Raw genomic sequence first — 25,000 nt, forward strand, 5'->3', positions numbered from 1 at the left:
ACTTTGCAATTGCTTGCAATTAAAATCCACAGTCCAAAACATCACCAAGTGTCAGCAAGACCTGGCATTACCAGGAAAGGTGTACTCTACAGAGAAGGAGATATGGGGCAACACTCATGTCACGATGCGCTGACTTCCTACTGTGGACTTCGAAATTGCCATGGTACTGCAGCAAAAAGGACCTGTCAGATGCCTCAATAGCATTTACTAACCATGAATGTTACGCAGTGCTAGATGCAAGAAAGAAATGGACTCTATCTTAGGCATGAAACTACGGCAAAGCAGTAGACAGACCTTTTCACAAAATGTTTGCAGCTAACACAGAAGGGACGCAAGCAGAGGGAAATAGATACAAAACACAAGTTAAGTGCATGGTGTGACCAGTGTGACAGTCACAGTTGTGCCAGAGGTCGTTACTGAATTTGAATGAGCTATGCAGAAGGTAATAAAAAATGAAAGGCTGCTATGCAAGGTAGGCAAGAATTGGAGTGGAGGTGAAGAGAAAAGAGTGAGGAAGGGGGAAGGAGGAGCAAAGAGCAATTCAGCACAGCCTGGAGCGAGCCCAGCCTAAACCATACAAACAACTCATCCATGTATGAGCTCCTCCTGCAGCTTTCTCTGGCTCCACTCTAGCTGATCTCCCTCTCTGTGTCAACATCATGGTGGCAAGGGGGAAACTGGAAGGATCTCTCCACTTTTGGATGTCCTTTGACTGCCCAGGACCATCCCTGGACCTCACAGTGGGAGAACATGCAGGAGCAAATGCCGTGTCGGTACTGACCGTGCCCTCCTGCACTCCCTCATCAGCCCTGAACCTTCCCTGCTATAGATACCTGTGCAAGATAGGAGGCAATATCCCTGCAGGTTCCTGCTGGGGCAAATTCCCTAACACAGCATGTCCCACCAAAGGGAAGATGGCTCTGATCTCTTGTGCCAAATCCTCCTGCCCTATTGCAATGTTAGGGCTTGGCTTTTGATAATGTCAGGAGCTGCCAACAGCTGAGGTAAGCCAAAGGCAACAGTAAGTCTACAAAAGCACTTGACGTGAGAGCAGGAAGGTGGGCTTTTTATGTTTTATTTTCCCTCTGAGAGCCTGACAGACTGAAGATTGGAACTTGACCAAGCAAAGCCTTAGAGTTTTCTTAACATATCATTCAATTCACCTGGAAGACATCCAGTTAATGAGGCTTTTGTAGTTGTGGGTGTTCAATATATTTGCAAGTCAAGTACATAATTATGATGTACACACACACGGAGGTGCCCAGCCTCAGGTATCCACGTTTGAACTATGCATCTGTTCAAAGCATGAATTTCTCAGGACTGTAATTCTGCAGCCCATCAAATACAAACTGATTACTTAGGATTTCAAACATTGTTTTTACCAAAACAAAATTATTTTAAAGTGTTCAATGTGAACTAATTTCGCTCCATCAGAGTTAGCAGAAACATGTACCTGGTTTTACTAAGAGAACACTGACTTTTCTGAATGTATTTTAAATATATAAAAGCCTTCTGAACTCTTTTCTTGTAAGATACTTCCAGTAACACTGAAATAGAAAACAGATCTTTAGAAAGCAACTCTTTTGTAAGAATATGGAAAACAGATCTAAGGCTTCAGGAAGATTTTTGCTTCCTCATGTTGAGTATTTCATCACTGACCAGGCATGCTTTAAAGCTGTTTATTACTCTCTGAAGCTTCAGAATCCAGTCACAATGCTGGAGAAAATGTTTGCTAGAAACATTTAAAATTCCTGCCACATCTTCTTGTATTCTACTTTTTCTACAAATAGGCTTTGTATGTTGAGTACACTAAATATTACATTTGTCACATGCACAAGTAATTTTTTTTAATCAGTTATTTGAAAATTCAGTTCTTTTTTATGCAGTTTTCAACATCCAGAATTTCTGACTTTGTATTCCTATTACAGTCCCTGAGGATGTTTTTCTAACTCTTACAATATTTTTTCAGGTGTCAGTGAAATCATCAATTCTTACAAAGAAAACTACACTACTCATTTTAAAACTTGGTAGATCAAAATTTTGTATCCCACACTGATCTTTTATGTGAGCGCTTCTATTGACATAAATAGAACTGTTTGTAAATAAGAGTTAACAGCCTTTAATTTATAGATACTTCTCAAAGCACTAGAACAAGTTCAGCATTAACTGAGCTTTGTGGTAGCCTATGAAATTTTAGCAGCTGAGTAGTATAATGCCCCATTTCATACCAGATTAAAAGTGCAGAGAGGTTAATAATGACACCAATTCTGTGGGAAATAGAAAAGCTCTGAAAATCACAATGAAAGTGTCTCAGGATGGGAACCTGAAAAAAAGCAGCTATTTTTGAAAATACAGAGTAATTTTTTCAAGTCACTCTGTGTGTATAACTGAAAAGCCTCCTCTCCAGTCCTCTGCCCGAGTCATCAGCCATCAGATTGTGTGTGTACAGAACCTGCTCTGACTCACTGGTGCTACGTAAGTCTCTGCTCCCAATGGGCTTACAACATGGGAATTAAAAAAAGGCAAAATGTCCTGTACTTAGACAGCAACAACAGAAGCAATTAGCAGGCTACTGATTATACAAATAGGAAGGGTTTGGACTTTTTTCCCTCCTCTATTTTCATTATTCAGAGAGAAATATTTTCCTATACAAGCAAGGTCGTGAAATTTGCAGAGTCAAGTGAATTGTGTTTCTGGTGGAAAGGAGTGTAAGATTAAAAAACAGGCTGAAGTCTGTGAGACTGGAGGATTCTCCTGGTGGCTGGGGGACTAGGAAGGCATGGAGTACCACAAAGTCAACCAGAGTGTCAGTACCAACCACCTCCGAAGCAACTCAAACCCCTTCGTTTGCTGTCAATATCTCTTCTTCAGTTGGAGTACAACAGCCTCGGATCCTCTGTATCCCCGACTCCAAAACCCCAGCGGTCAACCTTGAGTCTCCCCTGGTGCTTTCTGCCAGAGACTCCAGGTAGGGCCATTCTCCCTGGCTGCGGTGTACAGCACATTTTTTACATCTGGTCCTGCCTGGACTGGCCCAAGAGCTACGGCATGAACTATTTCTTGTTTAATTTGTTCAAAGGCCTGTCGTTGCTCAGGGCCCCATTTTAAATTGTTCTTCTTCCAGCTCACCTGATAGAGAGGGCTTACAATCAGACTGTAATTTGGGATATGCATCCTCCAGAAACCCACAATACCTACGAAAGCTTGTGTTTCCTTTTTGTTGGTCAGTGGGGACATAGCTGCTATTTTGTTGATCACATCCATTGGGATCTGATGATGCCCATCTTGACATTTGATTCCTAAAAACTGGATCTCCTGTGCAGGTCCCTTGACCTTACTTTGTTTTATGGCAAAACTGGCTTTCAGAAGGATCTGGATTATTTTCTTCCCTTTCGCAGAGATTTCTTCTGCTGCGTTGCCCCATACGATGATGTCATCAATGTCTGGCAGGTGCTCTGGAGCCTCACCCTGTTCCAGTGCAGTCTGGATCCATGGCAAATGGTGGGGCTGTATTTCCACCCCTGGGGCAGTCAATTCCAGGTGTACTGGATGCCCCTCCAAGTGAAGGCAAACTGTGACCTGTACTCTGCTGCCAAAGGGATCGAGAAAAATGCATTAGCGATATCAATTGTGGCATATCACTTGGCTGCCTTTGACTCCAGTTGGTATTGAAGTTCTAGCATGTCCAGCATGGCAGCGCTCATTGGCGCTGTGACTCCATTCAGGCCACAATAGTCTACTGTCAGCCTCCACTCTCCTTTAGACTTTTGCACTGGCCACATGGGACTGTTAAAGGGTGAGCAGGTTCTGCTGATCACTCCTTGGCTCTCCAGGTGACGGATCAGCTTATGGATGCGAATCAGGGAGTCTTGGCTGGTGCGATATTGTCACCAGTGCACCGTTGTGGTAGCGATTGGCACCTGTTGTTCTTCTACCCTGAGCAACCCCACAACAGAAGGGTCCTGGGCAAAGTAGACAGCTGTTTAATTTCCTCCGACTCCAAGGCAGCTATGCCAAAAGCCCACCGGTACCCTTCTGGGTCCTTGAAATACCCTCTCCTGAGGCAGTCTATGCCAAGGATGCACAGAGCCTCTGGGCCAATCACAATGGGGTGCTCTTGCCACCCATTCCCAGTTAGACTCACTTCAGCCTCCAGTACAGTTAGCTGTTGGGACCCCTCCAGTCATTCCTGAAATACAGATGGGTTCCACCCCTTCATGGCTTGATGGCATTAGGGTACACTGTGCACTGGTGCCACTACAGCCTTATACTCCTGTGGATCTGACGTGCCAAGCCATCAGATCCACACAGTCCAATAAACCTGGTTGTCCCTTTCCTTCACCTGTCTGGAGGCAGGGCCCCTCTAGACCTGGTCATTGTATTCGTTACTCACTTCCTGTAAAAATGACTTAGAAGTCCCTTCAAGAGGATCATAAGTTCGATCAGGCTTTTCACTCTGTCTGGGGAGAGGCATTTTTCCTGGAAGAATCCCCTTTTGTGATTGTTTTTCCTTGCAACTCACATACCTGTGGTCGAGGTAGGTTTTCCATCCCACTTCCTCATGTCCTCTCCATGGTCATGTAGGTAAAACCACAGGGTGCCTCGTGGTGTGTACTCTCTATATCCTCTCTCCTGAGCAGACGAATGCTTACTCCTAATAGCTGAGATACTGGTCCATACAGGTGGGGAATAGGACATACCCTCTTTGAGTTGCTGGACCTTCTGAAACAGTTTCTCCACAGCCAAGATGAGGGAGGAAGAGGGACTTTCTTTGTATTGCCAGAGTCAGCCAGCCACTTCATCCACTGTTGGCCCCTCTTTGCCTTTCAGTCCATTACTGCCAGTGAATTGGCATATGATAATGGTGCACTCTGCACAAACTTCTGCCATACGGGTTGGGTGCATTGGACTTCACTTGGATCTGTGGATACCTGAGGGTTGTCTGGGTCATAATAAAGCATCTCCCACATGGCTAAGTCCCTCACACACTGGATACCTCTCTCCATGGTGGTCCACTTGCCTGGATGACATACCTCATCTTCACTGAAGGGATACCTTTCCCTCACACCTGACAGAAGTCACCTCCAGGGGCTGAGGGCTTGTGTCTTTTTTCCAGTCGCTTTGTCAATATCCCTTCCCTAGACAGGGATCCCAGCTGCTTGGCTTCCCTACCCTCTCATTCCAGGCTACTGGCCCCGTTATTCCAGCATCGGAGCAGCCAGGTGACAATGTGCTCACCTGGATGGTGGCTGAAACCTTTTCACATATCTTGCAGCTCACTCAGGGACAGGGATTGGATGATTACCTCTGGTTCTGCCTCTTCCTCCTGTTCTCGTGATGGTCCAGGTTCATTGTCCTCCCTTACTAAGTGAACTGATTTTTTTTGTGTATTTCTTCTTCTGTATAGGGGCAACTGATACTGGTACGGGTTGGTTTTTTGGTTCAGCCTCAGTGCCTGTCAAAGGGGTTTGAGTAGCCGCAGTGCCTGTCACTGGGCTTGGGGTAGCCCCAGTGCCTGTCAATCTGTTTTCCTTCTCTTCCCCTGAGGGTGCTGCCTAATATCAAGTCCCTCACACACTGGTAGACTGTGGCCAGGGCACAGCTAAATTGTGCCTCCCTGGAATAGCCACAGCATTTTCCTTTCAAATTCCTACCACTTTATGAGGGTCCTGTACTTGTTAGGGAGTGAAGCTCCAAACCATTGGAGGGAAGAAGTTCTCTAGATAACTGCCCATAGTCTCCCACATGCCATGCCACCCATGACTATTGAGCCTCGGGGCAGATCTCTGGGTGGTATTCTTAAAACAACTCATTGTAACCCTAAACAAGAACTGAAACACACTCAGGAGACATACCAATAGGAGCATGCTGGCTTGAACATCCCAAAGGTATTCAAAAGTCTCAAAAGCTGTTGTAACCAGCCTGAAGGAAAAAGGGAGGTGAAAGAGTGAGAGAAAGTATCCCCCCCGTCTTCTTTATAGATTGAATTATGAATAAATAGATGATGTCATCCGAGATACAGGCATGACAGCAATGCCACATAGAAATACTATCTTAACCTCATGACCAGTGATGTTATCGTATCATAAGTTGATATTACACAGTACAGCAAAATGAGAATCCTGACCCCACTCCCAGAGATGATAAACAGTGCCACAAGGAATACGTACAGCAGGTAAGGATTTACATAACACAGCCACGTGAACAAACAAAACACCATTGTGACTAGTGACTGTTTACCTAATATAATAGATATGTATAACAATTGTGTTTTAACACGCTCTGGTCAGATCTGTTGTTATCTGAACCCTTTGTGCCCCACTTTGAGCACAAAAAAGGACTGTCGTGGTTCAGTCCCAGCTGGCAGCTGAGCACCATGTGGCCGCTCGCTCACCCCTCCCCCAGCAGGATGGGGAGGAGAATCAGAAGAATAAGGTAAAACTCGTGGGTTGGGACAAGGACAGTTTAGTGGGACAGCAAAGGAAGAGGAAAACAACAACAACGTAGACAAAGTGGGTGATACACAATGCAATTTGCTCACCCCTGGAGCCCAAAGCCCAGCCCAGCCCAGAGCAGCAGGTACTCCTCCCTGGCCAGCCCCCTTTATATCCTGAGCATGACGTCATATGGTATGGAATATCGCTTTGGCTAGTTCAGGTCACCTATCCTGGCTGTGTCCCCTGTCAGCTTCCTGTGAAAATTAACTCTATCCCAGCCAAAAACCAGGACACAGAGAAACTGAGAAAATCAGAGGCAATCAAGGTAATGTTCTTGAGGACTTCGGTGTGCTGAAGATATCCACAGTGGTTACAATTCATATGAAAGACTATCTATCACTTAGCATTGTAAGACTTCAATATATGGAAACAAATGAGGTGGGTTTTTTGGAGCAGTGTTCAAAACTAACATTAAAAAGAATTCTTTTTAGTTTAGAGATACATATTGACATTTGAGCAGCAAACCCACAGGCTCTAGAAAGCTTAGAAAGTATATTAGAATGGAATACTGAAAGAGAAAGGGGAAAAAAAAAGATATTGAAGGTCAGGGAATTGAACACTTCCATTGCAAGCTTCTGCATTAAATTTCCTCTGTCCCCCTAAAAGAAGATAGAAGCCGCATTTGGTATTTAGCAAACATGTTGGGTAACAGACTGGAACAGAATGGATAGATATTAACATGTTCATACCACAGCAAATACAGAAAATATAGCTTAGAAAAACACAGTGGCTGGTTGAATACATTTTTCACACCAGCTCTGTTGGGGCTTTTTAGCAGTAGGACAAACTAGGGAATCACAGTGCAGTTTCCTTCTGAGCCAGCTGAGTTTACAAATAGTCTTACATGGATCTCTGACATGTTATGCTAAGCCTTTTGCTAAATGACCTCCCCCACAAACGATAAGTGTGATAAGGAGAATGCATTGACACGTATGAACCCAGGACGACTCCTTGTGTATTATTTCCACAGATGTGCTGGGACCACCGGAGGCATCGCATCCCCCGGAACAGAGAAGCAACTCACTCTGCCATTGGCTAAGTACAAGGCAAGCAGGGAAGTGCTTATCTTTGTCCTGATACAATTTGCCTGGAAAGTAAGGCGTTTCCTCATTGCAGAGGGCAGCACATCCACTCCGGCAGTGGTAATATCCCACAGGAAGGCGGTGGCCTTTGCACAGCATCTCTGCCAGGCTGCGGCCAAAGGGACCAATAGACCTCTCTGCTTGAGCCCAGTCATATTTAATAAAAGAAGCTCAGGATCTTTGCACAAAAAAGAGACTTCTACAACTGCACACTGTTCTGTAAAAGCAAATGCAAATTTTTAGCTTGTACTTTGGGCTTTGGATTCTCTGTGCATTTGTGTAATTCACAGAAATAATCAGGAAATTTTGGTGGTGTTTTGCATAGGACTCCTTTGCTTGCAAAGCTAGACATTTTTGGAAGTTTGGGCCTCTCTTCTCCTTTACTTGGCCACATTCTCATTTATTTACACAAGTCTGGTGATTGTAAATGGTTTCTGAAGTACTGGAGATTACAGTTTATACTCACTGTCATGAAAATTCAGAGTATAATGACTTTGTTTTTCTTTTCTCCTAGTGTCCCTTGTATACTAAGCTGATAGTTTAAAAAAGGCTAAAACTTTGTCCTCCTTAGGATACTTCATGACTCAAAGTACTTCCTTGACAAGATTTTGTTTTCTCACCTTTCACTTTGTTTTTTTCAGCACTGACTGGCATTGATTATTATTGCTTCAGTTGTTTATGCAGTAGTTAGTTAATTATTTTTAAGCAAATTGCGTTGTTTGTGCTTCTGCTCAGCATCTGGTTTTGGTGTCATTATCAAACTTAGACGTTTCATTTTCAGCATCATCCCAAACCTATTTACTTCATCTTATCTAACGAAGCTTTTAAAAGAGTTAATTCTGAGGATTTATCAGACTTCCTTTTTAACAACAGTAGTTGCCAATTTTCATGATCTTTTGAACTTCAGTTCCTTTGAACCTAAATTTTAGTGTCAGCTGAAAACCTAAGACTATTAGTATTCATTCCAGCTAAAAAGTTGTGAATTTCAAGGTTTAAAAGGCAGATAAGATGATGAACAAAACAACATGTATTATTCCCTGAAATTCCATGATTTTTAAGCTCTTGTCATCATCTTGAGAATTCTAAATTCTGAATATTTTTTACTGAAAAAATTATAACATTCCTTATTGTCACCTTAATTTCATGATTGCATCCCACTGCTCTCTACCTCCACATGGAAATTTTAATATAGAACCTTTTGCAAGATTTTCCCTCATCTTCTTGTTCAGCCTTCTCTGAGTCCTCCTCTTTTCACTAAAGAAAGGAATAGAAGATAAACTAGGGGGAAAAAAAGGAAAACAATGCCTTGGGGCTCATGGACACCCCACTTATCCACTTAATGCTGACCTTTTTTAAGCAACCTACTAGCACCCTTAATTGATCCTCTCCAGTGTCATAAAAGTCTTCAAGCCCCATAAATTGCAATATTTTGAGACAAAATTGCTACTAAGATATACAGAGGTGGATTTTCTTTACTTGTGATATTACAAACATTGGATATTTCAGATTTTAAAAAAATGAGCCGAAGCTTATGTGAGTTACTATACAGAAAATATATTTCTCCAATAGGTCAGACTGCCAGCCTTATTTCTTTACAGCTTCAGGAGTAAGATTTAATATTGGACATCTGATGGCAAGAATCCATTTGAACCCCAGTTTACAAACTGGAAACTTAACCAGAAATGTGTTTGACTCATTATTTTTACTAATTAAAAAGCACACCCTAAAATTCCAGGTTACTGAGTGTTCATCTGCATCGGACCCTTAGACAAGGTACTCATTTTGTGTGAGATCTACCTCTGCATGTAGGACTAGGTCAAAACCGTAGTGGTACTAACACCACATGCAGCCCCTTAAGAGGCGGGTAAGCAATGTCCAGGTGGTGTGTGTAGTTCTTCTGCAGGCACTCTGCCCTGTGATGAGTTCAGCCTTGTTATGTGAAGTGTTCAAAGTCTTTAAGTCAGGCCTCAGAAATAGAAAGTACTTAAAAGCAATGCATTTTGGGTCTGCCTCCTGGCTTTTAAGCCTTTAGGGTGCATTCTTTAGTACTAGAGAGTCTTTTGTCAATCAAAACTGAAGACAATTTAAGAAACTGTCCTTTAAGAAAACCACTAAATATCACAAGACTCCTGATAAAAAATGTGAGAGTTGGCAAGAACTGCATCCTCCAAGAAGCAGCTGAGACTGACAGAGATTGAGGCCAAACAAAACCTCTATCGAAGAGGAAAACAGTACTATGAAGGCCCAGGCTTGGAAGAGAAATATACTTGGAATTGAATTTGGTCTGGTCTGGGTTCTAAAAGGTTAGATTAAGTACATGATGAAGATTGGGGGGGGGGGGGGGAAGTGAATCTGAAGACAGCAAAGATTTAACATTCATGCTAATTGGAAAGGATCTAGGCACCACTACAGAGAAAGAATTCATGCAGAATGAGTTAAAAATCAATAATCTACATGTTTTATAGATTGTGCTTTACTTCAAAATATTTTTAACATCTATTTAAATGCATTTTTTAAAAAAGGCGTTGTAGTTGTCAAATCTGCACCACACTTGCCCACCAAGCAGTTTTGCAATTCATAGTTCATTGTTAACCCATTTTGAATATTTGGAGCTAAAGCTTCTCATCCTTAAGTAAGAAAACAAAATGCAAAAGCATTGCATGACTAGCAACAGTTAATGGCAATTTTTTATCTGAAAGCATGTTATTGATACCCTTGCAAATAAAAACCTAGCACACCACCATCAAACAAAAGGCCTGAAGAGTTTGAAGGGGAATAGTTACTCCTTTACAAAAGAAAACCAGCCTCTCTTTCCGTATATTAAAGGTGGGAGGGAAAATATAGAAGTTTCACAAAACTGCAATTTTCTAGCATTTCAGCTGGTTAAAACTACAAGTTGGGAGGAAGGTACAAGAAAGAAGAGTACAGCAAAGCCACTTTGCCCAAATTCATCACTTGTGTGACTGACTGTCTTCACCTTTCAATTCCATTATTTTACTAAACAAAGACTTTTCCCAGGAAAAAGACCTAACCACTTTCAATTTTCCTTACTTTTTCTCGAAAGGTAGTATTGACTAAGTAGTTGTGAGTTTTGGGGTTTTTTTCACATCAGTGAAAGCAGGTAAGTAAGTGGCATAACAACACTTTCTAATTGTGAGTAAGCAGTCCATATTCAAAAACCCATCCGAAGACTCACTGAGCAGGAACAGTGGGAACTGTCAAGTTGATCAGCACCTTGGAAAATCAAGATCCTTATTCAGGGCTTTAAGCAGAGATTTAACAACCTAACCTGAGGGACCCCTCTTTTTTAAAAAATTTCAACCTGGTCCATTTAAAGACTTTGTACTAAACTTGCCTCCTTTGGCATAAAGCACAAATGATTTAGTTGGGATTGTAAAGATTTACTATGCACTTTTCCTATCTTATTAGAACCAGTAATGGAATCCACTTACTTGAATTTCTTTGGCTCTGAATGCATACTGCTGAAGAGCATGACATCCAGAGGTTAAATTCCTGTCTACCTTTCATTTCAGCTTTATAGTGAGTACATTTCCTTAAAACCTGTGGATTCTAAATCAAAGGAAAATTTATTTTTAATCTCACCAATAATTAAAAAAACCCTTAAGAATTCAGCAGTAAAGTTAGTAGACTACTCTGATGATTAAGAGAAAACATAAAAGAAAATTAAGAACTTGACAGATGCTTGTAGATAGAAGTTTTCTAAAAAAAACCTCTTTTTCAGATAATTTGCTAGTTTTCCTACATATTTATAAAACATATATTAAAAATAAACTTCCAGTAAAGACCTTCACTGAAACATTCTCAGAACAACTGTTTCTTGACCAATATGACCAACAATGCATACAAATTTATTCTTCTCACTATGTAGGAGCCCCATGCATGGGAACAAGGATGCCTTTTTTGCTGTGTATCTATCAGACAAGGATGACAATCTGTCTCTCTGTATCCTTTTTCTACATTTTCACTCCAAATCAGAAGAGATAACATGATTTTCTGATGTGTCCCCGGACCTAAGTCTCCTCACTTCTTGTCTAATGCTGTACACATGCAGACACTTCTGTCCTTACAGATGTCTAAAATGTGCTGGCTTTGTCTTATTAGTTCAATAAAAAGAAAGTGGAGGCCCCCACCTCGCCATTGCAGAGCCCAGCCCGATGAGGCACATTTGCACACTCTTAATGTAAAACATCAGTGGAACAGCTCAGATGCTTTCAGTTCAGCAACATGTCTGTACGGTTTGATGGATCACATCTACAGCGACCATTCAGTGAATACTGTGCTGCCTGCGACCCTCCACAGAGCTTTCTTTTTTGGCTGGGTCAACCCAGCCTGATTCAAAGTTCACCAAAGTAAATGGAGAGACTCAGCACTGTCGACAGGATCACGCTGATCCGAAGCCAGGGCAGGAAACTCTGAGGAAACATAAGAGCTACCCTGTTTGTTGCCTTGAATATTTGTTTAGTGTTTTGGAATTTACTGACTAAAGCTGCGTGGAAGAAACTTGGCAGCCAAAGACTTTTGCCAAGTTGTGTTATTTTGGTTGTATCAGAACTCCTGAAATAAACCCAAAACTCCTGTGAGACTTTTGTGTTCCTTGAACTCACTCCATCCAACCATTCAGGATCACCCTGGACTGACAGATCTGCTGCAGTCTTGGATAGCAAGGCAATATCATGCTAAGAAAATGATGTGTCCAGTTCTCTCACTTTACATAGCTCTGTAGCCCACTGGATATAGTGGATCCAGTTCTGATTTAATCCAGCTTAGAGAAAGAGGAAAATTCAATAGGTTTACTGTAGAGCCCAAGATAAAACTCCTAAGGTTTGAACTTCTTCAAGTGGCCACCATGATATATTTCCTCTGGCTGAAACAAGCATTAACTGAAGTGGCCATGTCCATCAGCTAATCGACTGGACAGAAACATAGTCCCAGGTTACACATCTCACAAGTGGCTATTTTGTTGACTAAAATTTTCAACAAAAATACACCTTTGGAACTAAAAAAATACCACATTTAGAAGAGAATGGACATGAAAAAAGGAGTCTACGGATGATTCGGCTGGTGTTTGTGTTCATTAAGAGGGTTAATACAAATGTTCCTGATTGTTTCTGTTGTTTATGAATCTCGACCTTCAGAACAGCACTGAAATGTGCTGTCTCCTAAAGATGTTCCCTACCGATATGACACACACTTTGTATTGTTTCACTGCACACAAGCATTAATATCCCAGAGGTAACCCACCCTTCTTTTAACGGCTGGTGACAGGTCCAATGGCTGAGCAAAAATCAGTTGAAGGAAAGGGAAGTCTTGTCGGAAACGAGATTAATCTTGTAACGAGTGTTCAGCCCTGATAACCCATCTGTGCAGAGAACTGCTTTAACTGGAGAGCAATTAACCTTCACCTGACAAGCTCTGTCCAACCGTTATAAACAACATTAAAGGCACAGGATCCCCCTCTTTTTTCCCCCTTTACGTAGACTAAACAATCACATTCTGAATTCCATGAATATGGTACATGTACCGATGCCTTGATGACAAATCGCAGGAAAAATTTTTTAAAAGGTAATGGCTGTATGGAAATAATGTGAAAAATGTCTCTGGCCACCACTTCAGTGAGTTGATCTGATTAGTAAAAAGCAACAATTTTGAGCTCTTCCAAAGGAATACCTTACGCATGAGGGAAGCTGATGTGAATACACCAAAGACTCACAACAATAAAAATGTAGGCAAGTAGATAAGAGCTGGTTAACCACGTCCCAGGAACAGTGCTTTCAGGACAGAGTATTTCCCCAACACCCCTGTAAACCCAAACGGCAACTTCCTAGAGCTTCTTCACCCATGGCCTTATGGAAATTACTTGTCAAAACTAACTTCAATTTGCAGAACCCATCTGCAGTAACTAGGCTTTTGGGCCAGGTTCCCACAGGACCGGCTCTTCGGTCCGACAGCCAGTGCTCCAAGTGATGTGTTTGCCGCAGTCTCTGGAGGGGTCTGTAAATCCAACCACAGATTCCCAGCCTGTTAGACCACAACATGAACTTCTAACAACCGCCTTTCCCACAGTACTCTGAGGAGATAACTGAATGTGGGTCTATTCTTCAAAGATGAAAAGGTGTGATACATATGAAGCCACAACAGCAAAGGACAACTCAGCTCTATGGGGGAGGGTCAAGATACCAATCTCAGTCACAGTGGCAGAAACCTGGAATGTCTCCAGGGGAATCATTGGCAAAACAATGCACAAAATTTGGGCTGAGCTCCTGAATAACTTGGGTGAAAGCCTGGCCCCAGTCAAGCCATCGGCCAAATACTTTTGACTTCAATTTCACTTCAGGTTTTGTAAATCCTCATTCATTCTATTTATGTGTTTGAAAGCAATTACCCTGAAGTTACAATTAGCAATGGAGGTTTTCTGTCTTTGTTTACATTTCTTTTGTTCTAGGTTTCTCTTTTTCTTAGCAGAAGTTCAAACATACAGGTTAGTCATGGTTTTATTTCTCTGCACAGTGAGGCAAAATTTCCGTTTCAGTCATTTTGATTGAATACATGTATGTCACTGTGGATTGCAAGAGATGGCTGTGATTCTTTAATATATCCAGAACATGTTCTGAACTATTTGTTGAAGTCCACCTCAAGGGCTAGTGAAATGTATATTTTATTTGGTGATGCATACAAATAAGGAAAGGATGCAGGCAAAAGGAGTTGGAAGGCGGCTGCTTGCTCTTCGTCTGACAGAATGACAACGTATTTTGAAGCACCCTGATTTGCTTTATTGTAAAATGTATGGTCACTTTTCCTGCCATTGCGATGAAAACCCCCGATATTTCATAGTCCAATGTAACAGCATTGGCCTTAAATTTTTACACAAACAGATGTGTTGTACTGTGGCTTAAACATTTAAATAGTAACAGGTAGAACCTTTATATCAAACAAGAAGGCCTTAGATCTTTTCAGTGAATTAGATATTAACAGATAGGAAGTTCCTATTGAAAGCATTTCCTGTATTGGTAGTCCCTGATTTTGGCGACTTATCTGAGTAGGAAATGAACGCAGGAAGTATCTGTCTACAGACTCTTTATCATCAAGGTAATTGCTGTGGCAGCATTTTACTGTTTATCAAGGTAATAAACATATCGTCTAAAAAAAGATGTTTTTCAACTCTAAAGAATGAGGTTTAAAAAAAATCTTACAGGCTAGCATTGCAGTTATGCAAAATCTTCCATGCAGAATTAATATGCTGCTACTTGTTTCTCTCAGTGCAACTGTAATTAGGGATTTGTCAAACGAAACATTTCCAGCCTCCTGTGGCTTTTTTCCCAGTTATAGCACTGCTTCTCTGTATCTCACTCTCTCATCTCTCTTAAGTCAGGTAGGTCATTTTACAGAGTTTTGCCACTTCCCATAAATAGTTATTCACCACCCCTTCCAGCATGTATTTGCATATACCCAGCCCTTGTAATTTGCTGTTGTATTTCCTTTCCATCTATCAGGCACTGCTTAACCTGGCAACACATACATTTAACTAAGCAAGTCAGATCTTTTCCTAGTGTGAAAAGGTTACGTCGGCCTAGTGACACCATTTCCCACCCATCCTTCAGCTCGTTAATTTCCAAAATCCACCATTCCAAAAGACCATTTGCCTGGTCCACTGCATATGGATGATTGCTTGGTGTGTCCTTCAGCCTAGCCTTAAAAAATTGCTATTACTCATGATTTCTTTTTTTACCGTTTAATTTTCAATGACATTTTTGTGACAATAATTGTCATTTTATTCATTTTACTTTGAAACAAGTTTGATTCACAACATGATAATTACCAGAAGTGGTAATCACTGGTTTGTACACAGTAGTTATTAAAAAACATTACTAATATTACTTGTTTATTACCCACTAATATCCCCTTCCTGAAAGCAATGTCTAATCTTCCTAATAGGATGACTATGCGCATAGTAATAATCAGCAACCTGGTGCCTAGAGGATGCATGACAAGGAGAGAGATCTCTTCCTTGTGATACCCATTGGATTTTCATTACTGGCAATGTGAAAAGCTGCTAGTATTTCTCTACTGTATAATTATCTATCAAAAGAAATTAATTCTTAACTAGTTAACGATGAATCTGATAGAAACCACACTGCAGTCAATGATAAGATTTTTGTTAACTTGACATGGTTTGGCACTGCATGTAGTATTTTCTACTGAATCACTTTTACTTTGTTAAAATTGATAATACAAGTGATACAAAACCAATTTTTCTTTTTCTTTTCTCCACTTTGCTGATTTTCAAAATAATTCTGTTGGTTTGATTTAGAAACTTGCATTATGAAGCCTACTTCTTTTTGAGTGAACAGCATTAGATATTTTTATTGGTTTATAAACTGTCACTTGAAAAAGAAATATCTTCTTTTGGCATTCACATTTCTCAAAACTACTTCTGTATTTATCTTTCAGCAAGTCATTCTCCAAGAGCACTTGATTCTTTTAACATTATTTCTGAAAAGCCTTTTGTAACTCGTGGAACTTGCTAAAAAACATTTTGTTAAGAGACAATATAGGTCTTGCTAAGAAAAAACAAACAAACCAACCAACTCAGGCAGTCAAACATATGCATTTTCCAGCTGTTGTTCCTTGCCTGGGGACTTAATTCCGGAAAGCAAAATCCTTATATTTGACTTAATTTTGGCATATGTAGCCACAAACCAGATTGAGTTAAATGCTGATTAAAAGAAAACAAAAAAAACCAAAACAACAAAACAAACCAACACAAAAATCCCCAAAATATCTTCCTCTGTTTTCGTATGACTATTTCTTCCTTGAAACTGTGCATTTGTATTTGAGTCACAAATACTATTTTACCTGGAAATAATTATAGGTCTGATTCTACTGCCTTTATTGGAACAAAATTTTCATGAAATTGGTGGAAACTTTGAATTAAGGAGTACAAGATCAGGGTAAGTGGTTTAAGGCACTCTTTATGTTCTTGCTTCTGCTTCCCCAGACCACTCAGGTGTGTGCTTAGCTTTAAGAAGGTTTTGTCATATGTGTCATATCACCAAAGCCAATGGAAGTATTTACAGGCTCAAAGTTAAATATACCATTGGATCATTTGCTAACTGAGATGAGAACGAAAAGAGAATAATGTTTATGGTTTGGGGATTTTTAATGCAAAGAACAGAAGTACAAATTACTGTATTAGTTCTATTGGATTCAGTGCAGATGCAGTGCTCTAAACAAAGACTTAAACATTTCCATACGCCAAGAAATGATATTTTTTTAACTGTCTCCAGCTTTCCTTGGATTTAGAAACATTTGAGTGAGTACTTAGATTTTCTAGAAGAAAGTGAGAGAAAAGTAATACTATAGAGAGAAGCACAGACTAAGATTCCTCACCAAAAAAAAAATCTTGCCACTATATACTGCTTTAATCAGTATATCCATATTCTTTCAAGCCATAGAAACCACAAAGATTCTCCTGTCCTTTATCAAGCACACAGACTTCTCCCAGAAATTGTTGCTTCTGTGTGAACAGCACATTAGAAATCAATAATAAGAAGTGGACATGCACATATTTAGAAGTAAATTAGAGTAAAATAAATATCCACAAATATAATCAATAAGTCATTGCAAAGTCAAGAGAACTTACTGAATAGCTTTTCTAAAAATAAGTACAATTGCTTTGCCAGGCAGGGAGAGAAGTATAAGAAGGCTTGCTACATGGCAAGAAGGTAGAATTCTAGTTGTATTTTTCTGTTTAATGTTCATTCCTCCACTATAGAGTAATGGGAAAACAAACAAAATGACCTTCAGGATAAGTATTTTTATTTCATCCCAAGGTAACACATAAGTAATTTTTGCTCCATTCTATTAAAAAAAAAAAAAAAAGACAGATGCCTAATTCAGAATCCTTTGATATTTTCTAAAATCGTATTTACCGTAACTAGTGGGATGTTTATAATTAGCAGTGCTGTATTGATTTGATAGTCTTTGGCTTCAGCGTTCTGCACCGTTGTGCTGCTGCACATATCTGTCAGGTACTACTTGTGCCAGAAGGAAACATGTCACCTTATTGCTGAAAAAACTTGGAAAACTTGAAAAAATAATTTTATCCTTCAAATACCAAAAAACCCTAATAGTGAGATCAGCCGTGCGCCCACCAGCTATCGGGAAGCAAATGCATTAGAAATATCAGCCCCCCTGACTGCACACGGAAACCAAAATACTGGCTGTTGGGGTGCACACCTTCCCCCATCACTCTCCTCTCTGCAGTTTCTTACGCCGCTCCCCTGGGAGCCAGCCCCGCTCCCGGCCCGACGAGAGGTCCCCAGCCCGAGCGAGGGTGTGAAGGTCAAAATTCAAGTAAGCCGTCCGTGCCGTGGCACTGCCGCGTCCTCCTTCTTAGGAGAAACCTTCAACTGCGGCGCTTTCCTCGTCGGAGGAGAAGGGGAAGGGGACGGCAGAAGGAGGGCAGGGGACGAGAAGAGATGTATCTCCCAGTAAAGCCACGCTCATGACGTCAACCCCAGTGACAGCAAACTTACACAAATGCTTGCCTTCATAGATCCCGATTAGCCCCAGTTAAGCCAGCCTGATCTCTCATGAGCCCCGAGTGTCCCATGGGTCTGTCTGCAGGTTTGATAGGGAAAGGATGAATCAAAGTTTTACTGGAAGGCCACCTTTGCATATGTGTATGCTTAGGGCAATTTCCACCTGGTTATGAACAAATACATAGCCATTCATAACCTAATTTTGACATTTAATGACTCCATGGCTTCCCCAAAGAAGAGAGTGAATTCCCAGCACAGAGATCCCAGATAAGGCTTTCCACCTTTCTTGGCCACAGCCTCGTTACCTGCGCTGGGATAGCTGGGCTACCCATTGCCAGCAGACAAGGCAGGCCATTACATTGAAATTGCAACAAACATTTGCTAAATGTAACTGTTAAGCAAAAGCACAAACACCTGTTTGGCATTCACATGGAATTTCTTTATTTCGGAAACCTCTCAGTTCAATGACTTCTTTATGTACTCAATACAGAAGAGAAATTGAATCTCTTTGGACTGGCTTAGCTTCATGTCAGAGAACATGTCCTGCATCTAGAGTACAAAGCACCTGTCATTTCTCCTCAGTCATTTTACATTTTGCACTTGCAACAATAAAATCCTTGCTTCAGTGTATAAGGCCTTCCCAGCACCCTGGGCATCAAAATCCTCAACATTCTGGGGTACCTATTTCCCCTTGCAAGTGTCACACTCCCAGATGAGGAAACAGAAATGTACGTTTTTCCACTCAGGAGGCTTTGCTGTCTGCAGTGCGCTAACAGGCTGCATAACACACAGCTGCAAACAGTCTCTTCTCACCTCTGTAAGTGTAAGGTGGAGGTAAAATAACAATGGTGAGATATTGTTTACAATCATTTACCCTATTATAATTCAGCCAACACAAAACATCAAAAAATAATAATAAAAGCTCCTCAAAATGCATACATCATCTAAGCTCATTGTACCATCCTTTTTGAAAAAAAATTTCCCATCAGCATCGATAGTGCATTCTGATTAACAGACACAAAACCCAGCATTGCTATCTCAGCACACAGCCTTTTCTTTTAACAACGCAAAACTTGACTCCCTGAACCTCAAGATTTTCACAGAGCGCCTGTCATGTCCTGTGTGCTCTGAAATGTGCGGCAAAACCAAATGGAATTCAGCTGCTTCAGGAGCTACTTAGCATATAATAAGATACTGGCCAGAAATGCAGAGGAGATTCAGATCTTTGTCTCTACAGATAGCTTTTTGAAAGCATCAGTGATTGCGGAAAGAGAAGGTTCATTATTCTTTTTAATCATAATGTCTTCAGGCAAGACTTTCAGATTTCAAAAACTATAACAAAAACCATCAAATTATCTTTAAAATGTAAACATCTAAGCAGAAGTTACTGAGAAACCCAACTGCAGCTCCACTTAGCTAATGGCCAGGCACCTCTGCTATTCCGTATCTCTTACTAAATCTCCGGCATAATTATAAAAGTACAGAAACACACAATACCACGAAGAAAACAAATACCTTGATCCCAAATCTGATAATACAACGCCACAGAGTCCTCACTGTACATGCTGGTTTGCTCTTTACGTAAAATTAGTTTCACTATCACAAAGCGTTTACAGTTATACTTTTGCAATTAATCACAGCTATTACTATATCTGTAACTGCTATCTATTGCAACATACAGAGAAGCAAAAACTAGATACATAGACACATAGATATATTCAACTTTCTAAGTGACATAACCCGAAAAACTCAGCAAAGCCATTCTTAAAAAAAACCAAGCATGCACCGAGATCAATTTATAAGCCAATAACAGAATTTTATTGTCCAATAAAATAAAACAAAAAGAACACACCCATGAGATCTTGCCACCACCATAAAATAACATTCAGAAAGGTCCCAAGTATCACGACAGAGTTTCTAGAAAAGCACATAATTAACACCTGCATGAGAGAGAAACAAGAGCTGGTGCCTCTCATTCCAGCTTGCTAATATTTGTGTCCCCATCAAGGAGAGAAACATTTAAAAGTATCCAAAAGCTTAGTGCTCTTAGGAGCCCTTTTTTTCCTTCCAGTGCACACCCTCTCCCCTTATGGCAGTACGCAAACACATCCAAGTTGTCAGAATGATACCTACAAGAAATTTCAGAAGCTCTCATAAAAGGGCTTCGCATATGCAATCCACAGCACTGAACAGTGAATTTAAAAAACCCAATTTTTTTTCCGAGTTTGAAGTTTTTAAGCCTTGCGGATGGTTGGAGTAGGAAAAAGGAAATTTACTAGGCAGTACAAAGGAAATCTTGTTGTCCTCTATTGTGGCAGTGGGGGTGTTGCCCAATTCTAACTTATCTAGGTTGATAAAGGAAACCAAAGAACACGCCACTGAAAAAAATTCCAACAAAAAAGGTACCCCTTTCTTACCTTAATAGTGCTTGCCATAATGTGATCAAGATTATTGATTGCTAATAATTGCTAATAATAATTATTGCTTCGCTCTGACCAGAAAGAAGTTTTGATGAGGTTGTTTAGAGCGGATGAGATTGTGCTAACTCTGGGAAATGAAGTCAGCCAATGGCAGGAAGAGGTTTCTATTGGTCCTGGCCACCACAGCTCGAAGAAACAGGATATTTGGGAGTGAAGAGATAAGAGTCCTAAAACAATGTTGTTTTTCTTGATGATATGTGACTAAATTTTTTTAATTTTTTTTTTTTTTTTTTTTTTTTTCAAAAAAGTCAATTGCCTGTGACTGCCTGGCCAGGTGTGATCTGATGTGCAGTAAGTGTGACATGCCACTTTGAGGCAGGATGCAGATGTCAGATGAAATGGGCCAAATTCGGCACTAGTTTCATGCAGTCTGTTCACTGGGGAATTGCTGATTCAGGGCCAAAGCCAGACTTGGTATAAGCGGGTGTAACTCCAAATATGTTAATGAAGTCTAGCCCCACTTACACCACATCTATATTTGTCCATTAACCTCATTCCTGGGTTCTTGAGCTATTGACACTTTCTAGCCTATTTGATCAAGCACTTTTTTTTTTTTCTTACAGAAGCAGCAAGTAGATTGGAGACAATCATTACTTTTTGATGCCTCTTTGTTACTGAGGAAAGGAACTCACAAAAAAACACATTTCAAAAGCAAGTGCCTGAATGCCATAAACAGTCTTAAATTTTCCACTCTCTTCCTTTACTTCACAGCTCTATCCATGCATGAAAATGAGATGGTCTCATTGGCGACTCCATTCCTAGTTGGAGTGTGACAGTCATTTTTTATTCAGTGTTATATATTTATTTGTCCTTTTGTAGCACTTGGCAGTCACAGGGCACCCCAAAACTACCAGCTGTGCAAACAAAATACCGTCCCTGTCCCAGATCCTTGCTTAGGAGTGCTGAACTAAAAAATAAGAAAAGCAAAGTGTTTCCACAGCACCAACCAGTGTAAAAGTCCACATGTAAAGAACTACTCAGGATCCAGGGCTGGCACAACCCTCTTGCTCTTATGATCCTCGCAACTTTGTGTTTTTGTAAAAGACATAGCTCCTGGTGTCAACACAGTCTGAGCTTTCAGTTAGAAGACCAAAGCTTGAAAAGTAGGACCCTCAAAAATTGAAGGAAAAATTAAAACAAGTCAGAATGTATTAATTTTTCAACAACCTCATAATTTTTAAAAGCTGGTCCTACTATAACCAGTTCACAATTTCTCAATCCTTCCTCTAACAACATCAAACCATGGACACGTTGCTTGAAAGCACTGCAGCACTGGATAGATAATTCCTGCTGTAACAGTGTCCCGCCCTCTGACCAGGGACTCTGGTATGATAAAAAAGAACGAGAAATAGTGATGGCTTGTCGTTGCATTACTTAGTGGAGGCAGATGACCTCACGCTCTCTCAACGCCTTCCTCTCCTGCTCCTTAGGAAAGGGAAAGGAAATCAGAGTGTTTTTCTGTAACTGGCAATGACTGCTGGCATTCGGTATGCATTTTTTCCAAATGGTATACAATGACAGCGGTAAGTCCCTGTTCACTCTTCCCCTCCTATCCTGAGACCAAGGAGGTGAAGCGCGGCCATGCCCTTTTCCAGAGACGCACCCGGAGGACATGAAGCGCTGCTGGCTTGGCCCTCAGGCATTTGTCCTGCAGGTACTGCTCCATCTCACCCCAGGCAGGGCAGAGAAAAGGTTCGTCCACCTGACCCTGCTCACAGGAATGGCTCTCCCACTCACTAAATTCTGGAAAATCCTCGTTTCCATGCGTCCCACGAGGACCGCAGAGCTGGAAATCCCTGACACAACAGAGCGACATAGGACTGGTGCAACTGGGATGTGGCAGAGCTGCCCCTGGGGAGTCCCGTTTGGAGCTTGGCGGTGTGTCACCCAGCTGAGCCTGTATCCCAACTCATCTCCAGCTGCCTCACAAGCCTCAGGCCCCCTCAGCCAGTCCGAGGGGCTGAGCAAGCCTCCAGCAGACCCCAGATCCCGATGGACAGACTGGGAAGGGGAGAGCAGACACCCTGCTTTTCCTCCCCGCTCTGGATCCTGAGGTGCCATGGGATCAACGCCCTGTACAAGTTTAGCTTGAGCTTATAGTTTACTTTAAGGAGGTCTGGTTTCTTCTACTGCAAAGATGACTTCTGGTCACTTCAGAGCAATCCAGAGTCAGCACTGCTGTGCAATAGTTTATATTCTCCATTAGTTGATTCATATAGAAATCTGATGTTGCACTGCTGAACATCTTCTTACAGTCTACATCACCGAATTACTGTGCTTCTGCAGAGTAGGTAACTTCTGGTAACTTTCCTATTTTCATTATAAACAGTATGAAAAGAAAGCAATTTACAGTAATTGTATTTCATGGGGATGTTGATTTCCTCCCTTTTCATCTCCAAACAATGAGCAAGACAGCCAAAAGATTAGAACCTTTTTCTTGACATTTCAAAGCGTTGTATAATGTTTCAGTTGGGTGACTTCCACTCTAGTTAAGTCTATGGTATTTTGGGTTTTTTTCTCAAATATATTGAGAGGCTTGAAGTATCAGTTCCAGCTCTCCAGTGGATGGGATCTAACAAATTCATTCACAAGCAGGTTTTAGTTATGATTCTTCTCCAGCCTACCTCCATATAGACAAACCTCCTCTTGATTTATATAGGGCTTTTAGAAGCATAAGGCAGGCAATATCAGACTCTGCTGAGCTCTATTATTATTATGTAAGTTTTACAGACCCCCACAGCCCAGTAAGGATTTTGCCATTTTAAACTGGCACACATTCTGTGCCAAAGAATTCAATGAAGTTTATTTGACTTTCAAGCTAATACCCACAGGCAGATTTCTGAGTGCTTACGCTTATGTTGATCCAATTGCAAGACAGAGCCTTGGTATTGTAAGGAAAGGAAAATATTGGGTTATCAAATCACCATCATCCAGTTGCAAAAGAAAAATAGTACAAATGCTTCTACTATTTTTCTCTTTTCTGCATTTTGTTAAGGTTAAACAGAAAGAAAATATGTTTTTGTTATGTTAGGCAACTTTGTGCTATTGTCTGAAATAATGCCGTGTGAGTTTGAAAAAATGTAGCTTGCTCAACAAGCAGAATGAAAACACAAAAAAAAGTATTAAAAATCCACACAAGTCACCTAACAATCCTTTCCCCCCTTAACTTCTCTCTCAAGCTTGTCACCCTAATTTGTCTGGGCTCCTTTCTGTTGGAATTTTCTTCTACATTCAAGCCTGCATCTAGAAACCACAGAGCAACAAAACACTACCGCATGTGCTTAACATTACGCATGTGCTTAAGTTTCTTAATCAAAACAGGGTTTCTGCACATGTTTTAGAATTACAGCTGTGCTTAAATTCTTTCCTGAGTACAGACAGGCTTAAACACTGTTTTAAGTGCCTTCTACCTTTAGGACTAAAGAGCTCCCTCTTTAGAGAAGAGCTTTCTAAACTGGAGACAAAAGATCTGATCTATGCTGATCTATGCCTGCTTGAGCCAACAGGGCCCTGTACAGACCTAAAGATTTGGTCTGACAATGCAAAAGAAGTGATTATACTAGGTCCCAAACAAAGAGGATGAATTTCCAAATAAAAAAGTTGTTTTGCTTGTTGCATCCTTTTTAGTGTACAAGAAATATGTTCAATATGCATGTACGCACCTAAACACTTGTAAAATATTTCCAAAGAGACCACTTCTCATGCTATCTGAAACACCACTGCTAACTCTAAAAAACAACCCTGTCCTCAGATTTTTTCTTGTCATATCTGCTAGATTGTTAGGATGTAGGAAATACATTGCAAATTGCCCTATATAAACAGATCTGCAATCCATCTTGCTGTCTGGGAGGCAAACCAAGAACACTGCTCGCAGCCTGGGCTGATCAAAAGACTAGAGGTGCACTCTGCTATCCTCACCGGTGCCCCCACGTCTTTTACTTACACGACCCTTGTTCAGCAGTCTGCCCGGATAGCTTCTTGCCTTTTCACGTTCAAAATGTTGTTAGTACTGCTAATAATGTGGCCTTCATCCCTTTAACTGTACAGATTTCTTTACATTATAAATAACTCTGAGTAAATCATTGGGCAAGCTGGAGGCACGTTCACCTTGTGTTATGCTCAGTATGCGTACATACAGTGTGTGCAGATGTGGATATTAAAAGAAAAGAAGAGTACAGAGAAAAGAAAAAGTGAGGTCTGTTCCTCTTACCAACATTACAGGTAACAAGGAGGTTCTCCTTTAGGTAGAACCAGGCTACAAATCAAAAAACTTGAGTACAATAAAAGACTTTGCATTGCAGGTTTTGAAAGCAGATTTGAAGAAATCCAGGCAAATTAATCCTACTTCATCGCACACGAAGATACACCTGTAAAGGTCT

The 25,000-nt window shown here is 40.9% G+C and overlaps 1 protein-coding gene across 8 annotated transcripts in view; it reads right to left on the minus strand.

Annotated features, from left to right (window-relative positions):
• Positions 1-25,000, minus strand: part of ERG (ETS transcription factor ERG) — a 152,296-nt gene that overhangs the window by 47,733 nt on the left and 79,563 nt on the right. Inside the window, exon 1 of one of the 8 annotated variants that reach the window (XM_075772038.1) lies at positions 20,559-20,695. The exons of 6 other annotated variants lie outside the window; for them this stretch is intronic. In XM_075772038.1, the coding sequence (XP_075628153.1) occupies positions 20,559-20,576 (18 nt within the window). In that variant the 5' untranslated portion in view covers positions 20,577-20,695. Of the gene's footprint in view, positions 1-20,558; positions 20,696-25,000 lie in introns of those variants that run through there. One more of the 8 variants, XM_075772020.1, reaches the window with a different exon arrangement.

The sequence above is a fragment of the Balearica regulorum genome, chromosome 1, assembly GCF_011004875.1.
Source record: "Balearica regulorum gibbericeps isolate bBalReg1 chromosome 1, bBalReg1.pri, whole genome shotgun sequence".
NCBI lineage: Eukaryota > Metazoa > Chordata > Aves > Gruiformes > Gruidae > Balearica > Balearica regulorum.